This window comes from Aedes albopictus, chromosome 2 (genome assembly GCF_035046485.1).
Source record: "Aedes albopictus strain Foshan chromosome 2, AalbF5, whole genome shotgun sequence".
Lineage (NCBI taxonomy): Eukaryota > Metazoa > Arthropoda > Insecta > Diptera > Culicidae > Aedes > Aedes albopictus.
Genome location: NC_085137.1, coordinates 456744610 through 456762605, shown reverse-complemented (window position 1 = coordinate 456762605; position 17996 = coordinate 456744610). Strand labels below are relative to the sequence as shown.

Sequence of the window (17996 nt, the reverse complement as noted above, 5' to 3'; positions counted from 1 at the left end):
AATTTGTCGAAATAATTTATCCAATATTGTAGATTGGACCTCGAAAGGGAAAAAAATCTCTGAAGTTATAATTCCCCTATGCGTGCACAAGTCCCTCCATAATGTAGAATTCATCACAAGACAAGCGTATTGTGCCTTTTTAAATTGATGAGTTAAGAACTTCAGAATTAAATTAAAATATTAATCAAGAGCACTAACATCAGCCCATTTTAAATTACACTGAGAGGGTAAAAATTCCTACGAGAGGGTACAAGTCATGATCTTCAAGTTTGCACAAAACGATTGAAATCAGCTCATAATTAAAAAGGTTTTGCAATCTATTAAGACTGTAAAAAATTCCCAAGATGGTAAAATTACCCCGATAGGGTATCGCTAGAGCACAAGGATTACCCCGAGAGGGTGAAATTACCCCACGGGATACAGACTCCTCAGAGCAGCGCAACCCTGTTATTTTGATTCGTTCAGTACAAGGAATGTTCTCAGCTTTTCTACAGACAAACATTCAGTTGATCGCTGGCTCGCTCTAAGCTACCAAGTATCATATTCTTAATGTTGTAAATTCTAACGTATTGTGAATAAATGCTTTCTTATCGATTACTTACCATCTACTGCTGTTGCACCTGCACTTGCTGCTGCTGCGGTTGCTGCTGTTGTTGAGCTTGCTGTTGTTGCTGCTGCTGCTGTTGTTGAGCAACCGCCGGTTGACCTCCCCCTTGTCCAGCACCACCAAGCGGTTGCTGCTGCGATTGGGGACCACCTGGACCGGTCGTACCCTGACCAGTCACCGACGACGCATCGACATTCTGCTGATCGACCCCAATCTCGTCCACGTTCAACCGGGTGATGAACCGTAGACGCATCTGCAGTGCCGGCCGTAGCCGACGGATGATCGCCTCCAGGTCCGATTTCATCATATCCCCGATGAACATGTACTTGATGTGGTACAGCAGATCGCAGATCGGGTCCATGTATTTGAGGGCGATCGAAGGTTGTGCCTTGTCGACCTGTTCGAGCAGCTCGTACAGAATCAGGGTTATGTCGGAAACTGCGCGTGGTCGCTCGGTGCTAAGACGGTTCAGGAACGGACCAACCAGGTGACACAGGTTGATCAGCTGGTACTCGGTTTTGATGATGGGCTTGAAGTTTTCCTTGATATAGCTGGAAAAAAAGATCGAACGTTAAAGGAGACTCTCCGGTATTCGACCGAAACGTACTCTGTAACCGTCGCGATCTGCCCGATTCCGCTGTGATGCAGAATGCTCTGCGCGATCGCCAAGATCAGCACGTAGCTCTTCTCCAGCATGGCTTCCCGCACGATCTTGAAGTTGAACAGCTCGAACGGACTCTGCCGGTGCATCCATTTGGTCATCTGCGAGCAGCTGATGACCTCCCGTAGCCGTTCGTAGATCACACCCCAGTAGGACTCCGGCAGGGCAGCCATGATCAGCCCGATCGTGTTGATCCAATTGTGCACGCTTTGGGCCGGAATGACCGGATAGCCTTTGACCACCACGTCAATTAGGCTATTGGCAACGCCCTGGGGCCCGACCGGGAGTCCCAGCAGTTCGACGCACGTAACGTACAGGGCATGGGCCGGTGGGTTGGGGAACTCGTTGAAGCGCCAATCGGTTCCCGGAAAGACGTTGGTACCGTCGATGGCTAGGAGTAGGTTGAGTTAAGGATTTTTTGGTACAACAAAAGAAAACACAAAAAAAAATAACGAAACAAGTATGTTTTGGAAAAGGATACTGTCCTGCATACGCCGGACCAGGTAGATGTAGTAGTTCAAATCCGGTACCCAATTGACGGCTTCGTCCTTCTTGGCCATGTACGACTGGTACTGCTCCGTTACAGCCCAATTATCCGGCCGGACATCTTTAAGTGATCCGATAACCGTTCCGACCTATGGAAAGCAAGACTTATCTGTAACGACTCTCCATATCCATTGATGCACCGATCTATTGATTATCTACAGAACCTGTAGTGCTGAAGGATCAACATTCCGGGATTATTCGGAGAACCACGAAACTTACCAATCGCTTCTTCAACGGCGGCCGATCCCGGAGCATCCGCTCGTAGTAATGCAACGTATTGTACAAATACGTGATCGGCCGATCGTGGAACTTGTACAGGGGTCCCAAATGATCCAACAAAACATCCAACGTCTTGCTCATCGTCGCCGGCACCTCCAGGTACCGATGGATCGTAATGTCCAACACCGGCAGGAAGCGCAAGCACACGTTCCCGAAGTAGACCGGCAGCGACGGGTGCGACACCGATTCGTCCGGGGTGAACTTCTCCGGGAACTTCTGGTGGAACGCCAGATGGCGTTCGTGCCAGTTGTTCTGCTTCCAGTGCTCGGGCGAATTGATGCTGACGAACTCCTGCAGCCGGTTGCGGAACTCCGAGGTTTTCAGCAGCAGCAACTGGATGATACAGAAGCTGACCTGGGCTTCGTTTCCTTCGAGGGTGCGGAGCGAGAGACAGAGCACCAGTCGATCGATGGTGATGATGTTGTACTTCCAGATCATGTCGTTGATGGTGTCGACGCACTTATTGACGTGGGCACCGTCTGCCGAGTTGGATACCTCGAATACGAGGTAGTCGCAGAGTTTGCGTAGGTGCGCGGAAAGGGCGCGTGCGCCGATGCGTTCTAGGATTCTGAGGAAGAAAATGAAAGGATTTCAGTAACAATCTATCACATCTCATATTGTCAGTAAATATTAATTTGATTAACTTACTTGTACGCCACCGGACTGATGGTGTCCGTCTCGACGATCATCTTGAACAGCAAACACAGGAACAGCGGTGGCGTCCCTGGTGTGCCAGCCGAACCAAAGTGCCCAATGATATCGTTTTCATTGGACATCGACGTCCAGTTGCGGTACTCCTCGTCCACCGATTTCTTCAGCAGCTGTTTGTTCTCCTTCGGGACGTTGTGCTGCACGACCAGATCGTTCAGCACCGGCGGGAAACACTGCAACGTGTGCTGCGACCAGGTATGCGGCGTATTCTGCATGATACTGTTCAGCAGTTCCTTGCACCACGTGGTGGACTGGGTGTCGTTTCCGGTGCCGGTGATGTGCATCGAGCGAGCTAGGGTTAGAATGAGAGCTCGGTTCAACTCTTCGCTTTCAGCGGAAACGATGTTTCCCGGGGCCTTCTGTTCGTTTACGTAGCGGGTCATCTGGGCTTGAACTTCGACCGAGCCGAGACCGGTGATGAGACGGAGGGCTGTCGATTCAACGCTGGAAACGATAGGGCTTTATTAGTAGAGCCGTCATTTACATAAAGCCTGAGATTTTAAATTTTACTTTCTTATTCGCTAGAAAATGATAAAAAAAAAGATGAAAACCACTTTGGTTGAGTTGAATTGATGACCCCTTGTTGCCAAGGGGCTGACCAGGTGACGAAAATGACGATTTTTCCTCAAATTGCACCTAATTTATAGCGTAATATTTCGAAAATTCGTGTTGTAACATGTACAAAACTTTACAAAATTTTCATTTGAAGTTGAAAAATTTTGGTAGCCATCTTGGATTTGGCCGCCATTTTGAATTTTATCATTAAATTTAATATTTAGGTGTGCGTTTTCATCCTTTTTTATCGTTTTCTAGCGAAAAGGCCAGAAAAATTTAAAATCCCAGGCTATATGTAAATGGCGGCCTGGTTTCAGCGAGAATTACCCAGTATGGTATGTGAGGCCAATATGGAACAGAGGACAAAATAGGTAAGTATCCCGTTAGACTACTTTTTATTTTATAAATATTGTTCACCAGATGAACTACATCGATCCTCAAAAATATGTTCAACACATTTCGAGTAATATGTTGGCCACGAAGACGAAATCAAAAACGCTTTATTGCAAGAAACGAAATATCAACTATAATGTAACCGCTCGTTCTTAAGGTTATAAATACACAGGGTCTACTGCCGCCACTCACATAACAGTACCATCTTTGCTGGGTTTCCTATTCATATGGGACTGTTTTGCGAGTCATTCTAGTATTTGACAAGGAAAGAACTTGAGAAACAACATCTGCTTGATACTAATAATAATGCGATCGAGTCAAACAAGATGTTTTAGGATTGGTTTCTTTTTGAACAAATATTTGACCCCCAATCACTGACCCGTCGAAAGTCCGACTGCATACTAATTGTCATACCAATAAGTGATTGGGAGACTGTGCCTGAAGCTACCGACAATAATTACCCAAAGTTTTGCTCAAACGGCATCAAATTAGGCAAGGAATCATAATTCATACCCACGCTTTTTCCTATTACATTGCAGATATGGAGAATTGACTTTCTCACCATACAAAAATTCAGCTCATTACTTCAATTCAAGTACTTCACCGATTGTGTCCTATTTTAATCTGAATTTGTTCATCGAGCACATGTTTCTGTTGTGCACATGGATGTCATAGCATTTTCTACAGTGTAATTTACCACATGGCTTGGTCAGCCAATAAGCAAAATCAAGAAATTGACATTTAAGTACACCTGCCCAAATATAGTAATCCTACATTATAGAGATCTGCGGAGGCGGCCATTGTGAGCCAATCGTGCAGAGAGAACTGTCAAAGTGTGAGCCAAATGAACATGCTTATCGTTCGTAGGAAGGCGTCGTTCGAACGGTATTGCAATCGGAACTAAATAAATTAAAATTATTTATTTTTAATATCGAGATATTGGCGGCATATGTATGTTTAGTAAAAAGATAAAAATTTATTAATTCTGCTTTCAAAAGCTCATGCTTATGACGACACTTTTGTTGCTGCACTTGTCGAAAAAACTTCCATTGCTGGCTTCTTGCTTCACTTCTGCCGATATGATTAGCGTAACACTTTTGCATTGAATTTCAGATTTCTTCGATTGCTCCGCTATTTCAACAAAATTTTGAAAAAAAAAATTCTACCATAATTAGAAAATGTAAACAAAACAACTTGAACCACAACGAAGTCACGCACAAAGTTTGAACATCTAGCTTTGTAGCAAGTGTTGGCAGCTGTTGTAAACAAAACAAACAGCGTTGCCGAATCGATGTATGTAACTTCCGCTCATCTCTATGTAGAGGATTTCTAGCCCAAATAGTAGAAGACCCAACACGGTGTGTTTATAGAGCAACTTTAAAACAAAAAAAATAAGTAAGTCTGAAATTTTGCCCAATGATACTTTGGGCCATTCCCTTCAATTCCTGGGTCGGTGGAAAACATCCATCGGAGGGTCTAGAACATTTTTTTTAAATACTTTCCATGCAAAAACTGTTAAAAGCGCATATTGTAAATTATTGTTGTAATCTTAATTCATCGACTGTGACGGTTTCTATCACTTGCAGTCTCTCAAATCAAAAGGAAACAGAGGTTATCTATTTTCCGACGTTTTACCTTCTTCTTGGGATCACTAAAACATAATTAAATTTCAAACAATAGTGATGCAACGAACTAGTGATGTGTGAAATAGAAATTAAACACACAATGACAAAAAACAGAACTCTAGTAAGTAAATGATACACAAATAGAAATGTAAAATTAAACTTATTGTATAAACCATTTTAGTGATCCCAAGAAGAAGGCAAAATACATTGCGCCGAAACGTCGGAAAATAGATAACCTCTGTTTCCTTTTGATTTGAGAGACTGCAAGCCAAACCATATTTGATAGTAAATTATTGCATCTCTTACCAATAAGTATCAACTTTTTTGTCTTTGAAGATAGAACCATAACATTTTCAGGTATTTCGAAGTAGTATGCGTAGATGACTGTGTGAAAACCAAAGAAAAACTTGTTTTTCTAATGATGACGGATACTTAGTCAAATACATGAAAAGAAAACACACACATTGCCCTTATGTAGCATGTTATTTTTCAATTTTAAAATTTAAAATCGATTTTTCGTCGAATGAGTATATTTTGATTTCAAAAATTTTGATTCCATCGTGTTTATCAGACATTTTCCAATCGAAAAAGCTTAACTCCCCGAGGTCTTTTGGGCCGTTCCAGAGATACAGCGTTTTTAAGCTTGAAAACCCTTTTACTCTAATATATAAAATAAGTCCAATTTACAAATTTCGCTAAGAAAACAGGGTGTTAGGTTCCTGAGTGTAAACTTTTTAAAGGGTGATAGAGGACCATAAATGGTAAAAGAAATTGTTCTACGCATATGGTCAAATCTCAACCGTTACGTAGTTATTGAACTCCCCATGTTTTTTACTCTTATTGCCTTAACTGGCTGTAACTTGAAAACGATCAAACTTATCGCAGTTTTTTCACCCTCATTCGAAAAATTATTGAATTTTCTATCAAATGGCATCTTTGAATCGATTGGTATAGTTAAACAGCTAAGTTTTCTAGAGCAAATAGCTCAAAAGTAGTGTGTTTTAATTGGTTTTTGTCAATTATCTTTGAAAAATGCATAATAATTTAAAATTCTTTTTTAGGCAAAGTTGTGACCTATTTCACTTTGATTTGAACTTCGCAATCCAGATCATAAATTTTCAACTGTCAAAGTAAGCACTCTTTTGCGCACTGTGCCGCACATTTAAAAGGAAATTTCAAGAAAACGATAAGAGCTAGAAGTTTGAAGTTAAAGAACGAATTGTAGAGTGGAACAGGGGCCACAACTTTGTTGAAGATACTTTTTTAATTTATTACGCATGTTTCAAAGATAATTGACAAAAACAAGTTTGAACACACTACTTTTGAGCTATTTGCTCTAGAAAACTTAGTTATTTAACTAAACCAATCGATTCAAAGGAGTCATTTTATAGAAAATTCAATAATCTTTCGAATAAGGGTAAAAAAACTGCGATAAGTTTGATTATTTTCAAGTTATAACCAGTTAAGGCAATAATAATCAAAAACATGGAAAGTTCAGAAACTACGTAACGGTTGAGATTTGACCATATGCGTAGAGCTTTTTTTTCACCTTTTATGGTCCTCTATCACTCTATAAAAAGTTTGCACTCACGAACCCAACACCCTGTATATGCACTTTGATCGGAAACTCTAAGAAAGCAACATCAAGTCAATTTGTCTCACACAAAAAGCCCGTCAATTTGTCCCGTAACCGTGAGGAGTAAAAAGTGAGCAATTGGAAGTTGATATGACAGTTGGTAGTGAAGAGTGAGCACTAAAGAATGATAAATTGAAGTAAGCTGGAGCCAGTGAAAAGTGTGAAGCAATAATAAGTGGGCAGTTTGGAATGAGAAATGAGGAGAAAGCCGTGATATGTGACGGGTTATCAGAGAATGGTGAAGTGTGAGGAGTGCACATTTAAAAGTTAAGTGTGATGAGTGAGGAATAAAAAGTGAGCAGCAAAGAGTCAGAAGTAAGAAGTTAGCTATGAGGAATGGTAAATGTAAAATGAATGACGATGAGTGTGAAGTAGTGCGAAGTTATGACCAGTGAGAGGAGTAGACGATGCAAAGAGAGAAGTTTTTTTTTAACCCGGGAGCGGTCGCGTCGTGTACTGTGAGTCGCTGCAGGTAATCAAAAACGCGACTTCTCGAGGGTTAATTTATGGACAAGGTATTTGGAATTCATAGCTCACATTTTTCAGAGCACCGTTTTAAAGATACGTTCAACTGATATGGCGGAAAATGTATCATGAGTCATTGTTAACATCGGGAAGCAATTTCAGTCAAATCCGTTTTACGGCTCAACAAAACGGCGCTCTAGAAAATTGGGATTTTTTCCTTATGTGCGTGTATTTAACTTAAGCTAATTCTACACTAAAAGAGAGGGAAGTGAGTAAGGAGTGAGTAGTGAAAAGTAAGAAGCGAGGAGTGAGAAAAGAATAGTGAGCAATGAAGAGTTCAAAGCAGAACTGTAAGGGAAGAGCAGTTAATAGTGGAATGTGTAAGGAAGTGAAAAATGTGATGAAGTGAGTAGAAGTGAGCATTGAAAAGATAATAATGGGGAGTGTGATTCAGTCAGAAGTTAGATGTGAGCGATGCAGAGTAAAAAACGGAACAGTAACTGAGTGAGAAACGTGCAGGGAAGAACCATAAGTGAGTAGTAAGCAGTGAGGAATAATAAATAAAAATTAAGCACGAGAAGTGAAAAGTGAGAAATGGTGTTGGGAGCATCACCTTTATATGGATTAACAACTATTGACAGTAGCATTTCGGTTATTCGCTTAGCGCTTCAATGCTGAAATATACTATTTACATGGTTTAAAACTTAAATTTAAGTGTACAAATCCGCCGTTTGCAAAGGGATTCTACTTCCAAACTGCTCACTTCATGGCCTTCTTTTCTACTACTTTTCAATTTGTGCAGTGTTGCCAGTTTCACTAGAAAACCACCCCACAAGAGCACAGAAACAACTATGAAAATTCAGGTGTTTTGTAAGTTCACATTCGTGTGTGTTCTTATTTAACATGGATTTTAAAATAACGTCGGACATCGATTTCAACCGTTTAACCGAATATTTAATAATCAAAAGCCGTTCAACGCATGATGAGAAAGCATGCGACCGCAGGGTATCGAATCTCATCACATAAACAATTCGCTCGCGCTCATCATTTCGATGGCGCAACCGCGAGAGTGTAGGAGATTGACATCTAAGCCGAAAAAGAAATAAAGTTGTGAAAGACGGACCTGGTTAAGGTGGTGCTTCGAATCCAGTTTTACTTTCTATTTCACTGAATTATAACTTGTTCTGTGGCTTAGTTGGCTAAAGCGCCGAATTAGCGATACGGAGTCGTGGGTTTGAATCCCACCAAAATAAGTGTTATTTTTAACAAAATTATCTGTCAATGGATCATATCTAAAACAGTTGCTATGGAATGAACAGATAGCGCCACCATAGTCTTGTGTGTTTGACATAACTCCACTGCTGTCACAATATTAACACAGACAAACAGACGTAACACCTTGAAAAATTTTCATGGAAATTCATCGCCCAGTTCACACTACCATCACCTGGTGGAAAAGTTGCACGAATCACTGTGTTGTGCAATATCGTCAACAGAAGGCACCAGTGTGAAACGTCAAACGCATAGAAAAACGATGCGCGCGCCTCTGGTTGTGAAAGCCACAACTATGAAAATTTAAAATGATCGTTAAAAGCGTGGTCGATGGAAATTTCGCAAGTGTTACGTCTGTTTGTCTGTGGTATCCCCGTGGAGCGGACCTGGTGTGATGGTTAGAACACTTGACCATCACATCGAGGACCTGGGATCGAATCCCACTCCCGACAAACTCGCAAAATGTGAGTTCTTCCTTCGGAAGGGAAGTAAAGCGTGGGTCCCGAGATGAACTAGCCTAGGGCTAAAAATCTCGTTAATACAGATTAAAAAAAAAAAATTGTCTGTGATATAAATGTCCATATACGGTGGCACCTCTGTTTACATGCGGTGAACGCCAGAAAAGTTTGCTTCATTGATCCATTTGCCAATTAAACACACACTGTCGCAATTTGAGTTTTTTCGTTATCTTGGATTCCAAAATAACGTCCAGGCATCGATGTTTGACGTCTATTCGTCGATCTCGTTACAACAATACCCATGCGGATTTTCTAAATCATGCTTTCATAAATTTCTAATGAAACAGCACTTTCCACCCCTCCCTCACTAATTCGTAAAATATTCTCCAGAAACTACTTTTCATGAATTCCAAAAATTCTTCGCGAGTGCCGAGAATTTCTGTGTGAATCCTTTGTCACTATAATTCTGTTACGACATGGAGTTCGGGGTGACCGAGAGACATAACTGTCTATTTAAACTCCCAGGTGTAGCGAATAACAGATTAAAACATAACTGTATTTACACTAATAAAATGTACAATACAAAGACGACACGTTACTACACGAAGGCTATATTACTTCTATTCTATTCTATTCTGAGGCAAAAACACTTAGGAAGAGCATAAGATCCCCTTAAGATTTGGTGACACTACGATTATTATTGAAAGCCATAAATTTCACTTATGATTAAGAGAGGAAAAATTTTATGTCCAGTCACTTACCAAAATCATAAGTTTTGCTTAGGAATATCATTGGATCAAAACTATAACTATCGTATGTTTGCTCTTATTGAAATCAACTACTGAAACTTATAGAAAACAATATTGGTAATTATGGATGTCATGTCACAAGCAAAATGATAATCGTATTTATATGTTTTGAATTTTGTGATGAAATAATTCTGCTCCAACTCATGTCATGCATCTTGAATTACTGCGTAAGTAAAATGATAGATTTCTCTTCATCGATCATCGATAGGTACTTCCATTTAAGAATGCAAGTTTGCATGCGGTTTGTTTTTCTACACAATGCAGTCAAACTTGCTTCTTGTCTTTTTTGCGGAAACACTGGGATCAATAAAGAGGAATCGATCATTTTACTTACGTATAATTCCATTGTTGTTGTTGATTTGCGAGAATTTATGGGCACTTAAAGATAATCAATTTGATTTTGAGTGTCCGATAGCTCCGAAAACTGATCTGTGAGTAATGCTTGTTTGTCTAAGACGAAGCTAACTGGAATCCATACCCTCATTGTAAAGATTTTCATATATTTCAATTATGGCTTTTTCACAACCATGCCGCTTATGTCAATCGTAAGTTGTAGATATGGAACGCGTTCGCAACAACTATGAACTCAATAAGCGAGTAATGAAACAGAAAACAGTCCTTTCATAAGTTGCGACTTATTAAATTCCTAAGCATTTTTGACTCAGTGAATCTCTGCGATTGTGCATCGGCCGAGGCATATCGAAATGCTATCGGCGAGTACGCAGAAAGACGAGAGCATGAGACCCAATCCAATGGTTTTCAACAAATTCCAAATCAATTGGCTTCTTTAGCGGTGTTGGGATAATTCCATATTCTGAATCTACATGCCGAACTGAGCAAAAATCCAAATTCTCGTGAATTTTGGTGCCCGGAATCCTATTTAAAAATCAGTTTGAATGTTTATATTTTTTCCATCTATTCAAGATGGAACTCCAGAAAACTTTCTTGAAATCATCCTGAAATCCGTCAAAAATCTGCGTTCAGAATGCAAAGTAAAATATCTGCGAGTTTTAGACATAAACAAATAACAAATCATTATGACAACTCTAAAAATAAGAAATTAATAGGTTAGTTAGTAACCATTAAAGATGTCCAAGCTTCTTCGAAAATGTCTCAGAGAAAAATCAGAATTTCTGCTCCATGAGATAAGTACGTACATGTAGATCGGAGTTATCATGTTGTTCATGTTAGTTGAAAGCCACGGATGACTAACTATAATTTTTGATCTTTTTTCTTTCGAAATCCGCCCTGTAATTGACCATGTTTGTTAGTGATGGCAGATAAGAAACACATTCATCAAGTGACTTGATCGACTTGATGTTAAAGAAAGTCCGTGGAAATTTCCATTAGGAAAAGGTTTTGAATCGCTTCGGAAATCCATCACAAACACCGGATCGATTTTACTTACCAGGAGTGCAACTGCATCTGATTGGTATGCGGCACTGAAGCCAGCGAGTGCAGATGCGACAGCAACTGCACCCGGTAGTGCGGCTGAATGTGGTGCATCCGATAGGAGAACATCTCCAGCAGCGTGTACAGAATTCCCCAGGCGGCGGACTTGAACACCTGTGGAAGCAGCTGTCCGAGGAAACCCTTTATACCGAGAGATTCGATCTCGGTGTACACCAGCAGGCGGGAATAGGTTTCCACCAGAGCTGGTGCCATGTTGTTCGAGTTCGGCAGGGTGGCGCTCTTGTTCTGGGCCTGTTTGATCATGTGCGTCACGATGCTGTGGATGAGCGACATCTTACTGTGGATCGTGAGGCTATCCAGGACGCACATGGAAAGCGGGACGGTTGGGAGGGATTGGGCGGAGGTGGAACCACCACTGCCAGCGGATTGATTCTTGCAGTTGCCGAGGATGGTTTCAATCAGGGCGGCCATCGGCCGGGAGAAGTAGTCCGGATTGGTGGAGTAGGCGTTGCAGAGCAGGGCCAGCCGGTAGTCCGATCCCAGACAGAGGGTGGCGTTGTTGTTGGGTAGGACCAGATGCTGGAGGAAATCGTGGTGCAGCTTGAGGGCCGTCGGGATGGGCCGGTTGATGTTGTAGTGCTCGGATTGAGCTCGCTTTAGAAGGTGAATCCAAATGCAAGTTGGGGCCATTTGATGGGTACAGAGAGGATTGTTGTAATCCGGAACCGGAAGCGGTTCCTTTTCCGGGTAGAGAATGTCATACAATTTCAATATCGGCAAAAAATTGGTAATTGAGTTCCTCTGGATGCTTCCGGAAATGTACTGTAACAAAACCCACATCAAATGGTCCCGACCTCGCCGTAGATTGCTGACTGCCAACTTGTCGTGCAATGTGTTCACAATGTTCTGGAACGTGGCAAACTGGAACAGCACAAAGTAGATCAGCTGCGAGCTCAAATGCAGCCACACCCACTGGGTGTGGCTGGAAACTTCATCGTCCACCGTCGTGTGAACCGGTTCCTTTTCGGAACACTCCATGGCGCACATAACCAACCACACCAGCTGTTCCTCCAGCGCCATGCACTTCTGCTTCTGGGTCTTCTGCAAATTCAACATCGAGCAGACCATGTCCCTCGAATAGGGCTGTTCCAGCACGAACCTCAACAGTTTAATCTGCGGCTGGAGCAATTCCGGCTCGTACGGCAGGTTTCCCCTCAGGGCCAGCTTCAGCGTGTTCGGATCCAGCTTCCACGGATTGATCAGATTGTCCGCGTAGGACGAGTGCTCCACGATCGGCAGCATCGACGAGTGGCCTATGATCGACAACATCTGCGCCACGATCACAAACTCCTCGATGAAGTTAGCGATCAGATTGGCAATCCGCCAGTGGGTGTCCTGGTAGTCCGCCTTCTGGATCTCATTAATGATGAAGTACGCCGGAAGAAGACACGCATTCCGGTTGAAGATGTGCTCAATGACCTCGGTCAGTTCCAGCATCTGCGGCAGGATGCTGGAACTGATTCCCGCCGGGAACGACAGAGCCTTCTCCTTGCAGCACTTCATGATCTCCCGGACGCCCTTGTAGTCGACGCCACCGATCACCCGGCGCACCACCTGGAAGCACTCGATCCAGAAGCTCTGATTCTGATAGACCAGCTTTTCCGAACTCATAATCTGCTCGCAGAGCAACCGCGCCGGAATGATTCCCTTCGCGACCAGATCCCGCAACACTTGCATGTGCTTCCGGACCTTATTCCGGTGATTGATCCCGGCCACATGGATCAAGCACGAACGCAACGCATTCTCCTTCGTTTCCTGGGACATCCCGGCGAACACCGTGCCAAACTTTTTCATCCCATCCTCGGCCCGCTTGGCCAGTTCCGCCTCGTCCGGCATCGGGCCCTCGTAGTCGTAGTCATTGGTCTTCTCGCACTGCAACAACAGCAACAAAGAGAACAACAATCACCATAGAAGAATTCAATTTTTTCACGCGCCCCCCAACTCACCAGAATCTCCTCCACCAGTTTTATAATCTGCGTATCGGTTGCCATCTTTTCGCACGGTTTTTAGTTCATAATACTGGGGAAAAAGTGTGAAAATTGACGATTTTTTGAATAGCAAAACGAACGCCGCCTGAACTGTTGTTTACAGCCTCCTGTCACCGCAATACTGCCCCACAGGAAAATAACGAGCCAACATCTCTGGTTCCCACTTCCAGCCGCCTCGTTGAACTCAATAGCGGCGGCTCGGCGGCTTGGTTCCCCATGACAGCGCAAAGTTTGTAAACAAACATAATTCCAGGAGCAAAAATCAAAAGCGGCGAAACTTTTTTTCACAACCATTTTTTTTTTCACCTTTTAAAATCGTTAGTTTAAGCAAAACATGATTTTTAATTTCGCAACTATTTATTTAAAAATGAAGTCGTAATAGTACCAGCTCGTCTTCGTCACGGGAATAAAGTTTCCATAAAATTTAAAAATGTTACAGTCAATAATCGTTCCTGGATTTTGATGCTGACCTCAAAAACATGGCCGCGTGACAGGAGGCTGGTTGTTTACTAAACAAACTTTTTCGAGAGGCGGCTAGCTGTCAAACTTCGTGTCGTGGGTGGTAGGTCGCGTCGGTCACGAAGGGGAAGTTCGGAAAAAAATTGCCGGCCGGCGACGCCATTTGTCGGAGTTTTGATTTGTGGCACGCTCAACTAGATTCACCATTCGTGCAGCATGGTCCAATGCACGAAATTATGCTGACCTGCTTACTCTCACGCGAAATTTGACGTTTGAGCGGTGCCGACACCGCTCAAACGTCAAATTTCGCATGAGAGTAAGCAGGCCAGAATAAATTTGTGCAGTGGACCATTATAATATATTATATTGTCTATCCGGTTGGAATCAAGACCGACATTCAATCAAAAATTGCCATTTTCTTGGTCCACAAGTGTCGCAACTGTTTCGCATCTAGTACGCTGTGTTGCTGACAACAACGGGAAGGATGCGCACTACTTTTGACATGACCAAAAAACGTCGCGAGTTGGGTCGCGTCGCGACTTGATTGTGCGAAGTCCGGTTTGGTGGCGGCCCGACAATATGCACTAATCCAAATTGAGTTGCGACATTTCTAAGTAGGTTAAATATCAATTTTCGCACGTTCGGTCACTTTGTATTTCGACCAAAAGCATAATATTGTTGCTCTTAATTAGCTTAATGATGCGCAACAGAAAAAATAGATTCAAATTTACTTCGCAGCTGCAACTTCGCATGTGCTTCTAGCGACGACTTCGATTTAGTGGTGCGACGATAATAGTTAATAAAGAAGAATCTTCACTTCTGATTATTTAATTAATATGTACTAGGGCATTGGTTCCCTTCTTAAGCATGTGGCTCCCATTATCATCCTACGTAAAACAAACGATTGAAGCGCTGTTTGTTTTGTTTCTTATTTTTGTATATTTTGTTAGAAGTGAGCACCCATGAAAACAAAAAGAACGGAATCAATCGGTGCTTGTTTTCGATCGTCAATCGCTTGTTTTCGAATAGGATGAATATGGGAGCGTGAGATTAATGATGGAACACATACCCTATATAGTTTTCTTGGAAGCCAATTTTAAAATGTTAAATAACTTTAGGATTCATTGAACGAGATGACTGCAAGTATTACAGATTGTGTTCTACATAGCACGGATATCTATCTATCTATCTATCTATCTATATGTATAAAAATGAGTTTGAAGTCCCTTTGAGGCAACAAAACTCACAAACGGCTGAACCGATCATCATGCCTCTTGCACGGTTCGATTCATATTCATGGTGGCTGTGTTTATAAGTAGAAAAAGTTACGATAATCAACGAAAAAAGTAAGAAAATTGATAATGTACTGATTTGTTATTGCGTCTTGCTTTGCTTTATAGATTACCGTGCAAATGTTCAAACGTCTGAAATATTTGTTCACACGTCAAACACCAAAGAAAATAGCAAGTAAACAAACCGATTATTTAAATATGGACCAAACAGGTCTGAGCCATTTAAAAGGGAGAAAAAAAACCGATTATTCCATGCACCACCCAAAAAGTGTAACAGACGCTTAAAATTTCTAGCAGCGAAACGAACCAATGTATGCTGAAACTGGTGGGAACATATTGTGGTGTGACAAAAAATTTCTGCAGGGGGTCGAATACGGTGCAAAAAAAGCAATAATTAGCTGGGAAGAAAATCAACCCGTTCGAAATGAAACCAATCTAGAGTGCGGTGCTGTTTTGAGCCCTACAGTTGTCAAACCAGCAGAGCTTGGCAAGACAAAGTTTGCCGGGACCAGCCTCCTGTCACGCGGCCATGTTTTTGAGGTCAGCATCAAAATCCAGGAACGATTATTGACTGTAACATTTTTAAATTTTATGGAAACTTTATTCCCGTGACGAAGACGAGCTGGTACTATTACGACTTCATTTTTAAATAAATAGTTGCGAAATTAAAAATCATGTTTTGCTTAAACTAACGATTTTAAAAGGTGAAAAAAAAATGGTTGTGAAAAAAAGTTTCGCCGCTTTTGATTTTTGCTCCTGGAATTATGTTTGTTTACAAACTTTGCGCTGTCATGGGGAACCAAGCCGCCGAGCCGCCGCTATTGAGTTCAACGAGGCGGCTGGAAGTGGGAACCAGAGATGTTGGCTCGTTATTTTCCTGTGGGGCAGTATTGCGGTGACAGGAGGCTGGCCGGGACAGCTAGTATGTGAATAAATCCGAGCGTGCCCAGAACCTGTGAGAGGCCCAGTGTCGGAGTTCACACGATTCAAAACAAAGTACGCAGCCAATGAAAATTTAGTTTTCCGGTTTTGTTGCGCGATCGTTCCGGCAGGTTTCAAGTTTTGACGCGTGAATAAAGTTTATTTTACGTGAGAAATGTGTGAAATTGTGGGAATTTTCACATTAAAAAGTGTACATTTACAGTGTGTTGAGTGATTAGTAGTTTTGTGAATCGATAGACCAGGAAATTCTTCGAAATATCGGTAAGTGAAATACTTTATTACCCACCGGAGACCTCAGAAATGAATGCACAATGGGGCAGCGTGGTTGAAAATTGGTCAAAATTTAATAGAATTATTTAATTTCAAAATTGAGTTTATATTAAGATTAATTCTTTATCGGATTTTTAATTATCTGTATTAACGAGATTTTTAGCCCTAGGCTAGTTCATCTCGGGACCCACGCTTTACTTCCCTTCCGAACGAAGAACTCTCATTTAGTGAGTTTGTCGGGAATGGGATTCGATCCCAGGACCTCGCTCGGCGTAATAGTCAAGTGTTCTAACCATCACACCAGGTCCGCTCCACCTTTATCGGAATCTCCACTTTAAAAATAGTCGAAATCCAAAACATCATAATTTTTGGTGCCCGGGAACTATTATTAAAATGCATTTAAAGTTTGTATTGGCCTCCTAAAGGTAATCTCATTTCGTATTTTGGTGATTGAGTCGTTCGAGATTTTTTTGACGTAGGACTACGTCTCTGTTTTCTATACCTGGTGTCATTTCAAAATTTATGATACCGAGAGCGTTACGTTTGAGTGAAAGATTTCAAACGCTCACAGTATCGTCCCTACTTAACGAAATGATAAAAGAATCCCGTTATACGAAAGATGAAACTCCCGCGTTCCATTTGGAACATTCGGTGAACCTGAAAATCATTGATAAATAGTTGAAAAATTGTTTTAAAGTTTGACATTGCAAACGCTGAAATCTATAAATATGGGTAGCGGACAAAATTTCTCGTTCAGTCCACCAACGCTCTCTGATTGGTGCGCATCGTGATGGGCAACTTTGGTGCAGGAAGGAATGCGATCATGCGATAGCTGTTCGTCAGTTCCATTTCGACCAGCATCGGAGGAAGAGCTGGCGAGTGCCTCGGCTTTGGACTTCCAGTGCCAAAGGCGAGTGGCATTGGAAATCCGTTCACGGCAGCAAGCGGCAATGTTTCGGTGGCGGAGAAAACCCACTCGCATTGCATTGCGTGGAGAAATAATTTGAATTAATTGCCCAACATTCGTCCCGGTCCTTTTCAGGACCACCGAAACAAATTCCACAAGAGCTACGAATCGAAAAATGTTTCTTCATCGATCGAGAAAACTGCAGTGCAACCAAAAAGTGAAAAAAATTGAATGCCATTAATCAGCAACATTGATGAAGCCAGTCACTAATGATTCCACCTGGAATTTTGCAACGCTTTTTCCTATTAAGGCCATTTTGTGTGAAACATTGTTTAATTCTAACATTTTTCGAATTACAATGATCTACTCAATTCAATATTTTGGTTACTTTATCCGTTCATTGACAATTTACTCATTTCTGGGTTGGTTATTCGTTTAAAGCGTTGGGGTACATGCGGGCGGGGCATGCAAATGAAATAAACTGGAAAGCCACCCAAATGGGAGGAGCTTCGCCTGCTAATCTAGGGGTATAAAAGCTTTGTCCTCGGTTTTCTTTCGTCATTTTCGTTGGATCAGTCAAGGAGGTGAGTGGCGCCTCCACTACGACAGCAGCACACACCGACCCAGCGACGGCTCGGCTCGGCTAGA

The 17996-nt window shown here is 42.0% G+C and overlaps 2 protein-coding genes across 2 annotated transcripts in view; one reads left to right on the top strand and one right to left on the bottom strand.

Annotated features, from left to right (window-relative positions):
• Window positions 1–17996, top strand: part of LOC109397934 (transmembrane emp24 domain-containing protein 5) — a 548078-nt gene that overhangs the window by 460338 nt on the left and 69744 nt on the right. The gene's annotated exons all lie outside the window — the stretch shown is intronic.
• Window positions 517–13837, bottom strand: LOC115255798 (mediator of RNA polymerase II transcription subunit 23). Its single transcript, XM_029853927.2, has 7 exons — window positions 13437–13837; window positions 11426–13362; window positions 2742–3248; window positions 2034–2661; window positions 1750–1903; window positions 1215–1659; window positions 517–1158 (listed from the first exon to the last, which is right to left on the bottom strand). Exons 1-7 carry the CDS (start codon window positions 13479–13481, stop codon window positions 606–608), a joined length of 4269 nt encoding a protein of 1422 aa, XP_029709787.2. The 5' UTR covers window positions 13482–13837; the 3' UTR covers window positions 517–605.

What these genes read in the sequence shown, in the direction of transcription:
- LOC115255798 (XM_029853927.2), bottom strand. Translation starts at nt 13,481, where the DNA reads ATGGCAACCGATACGCAGATTATAAAACTGGTGGAGGAGATTCTG. An exon ending in AACTGGTGGAGGAGATTCTG is followed by an intron (nt 13,363 to 13,436) that starts GTGAGTTGGGGG and finishes CTGTTGTTGCAG; the next exon opens with TGCGAGAAGACCAATGACTA. An exon ending in GGTCCGGCGTATGCAGGACA is followed by an intron (nt 1,660 to 1,749) that starts GTATCCTTTTCC and finishes ACCTACTCCTAG; the next exon opens with CCATCGACGGTACCAACGTC.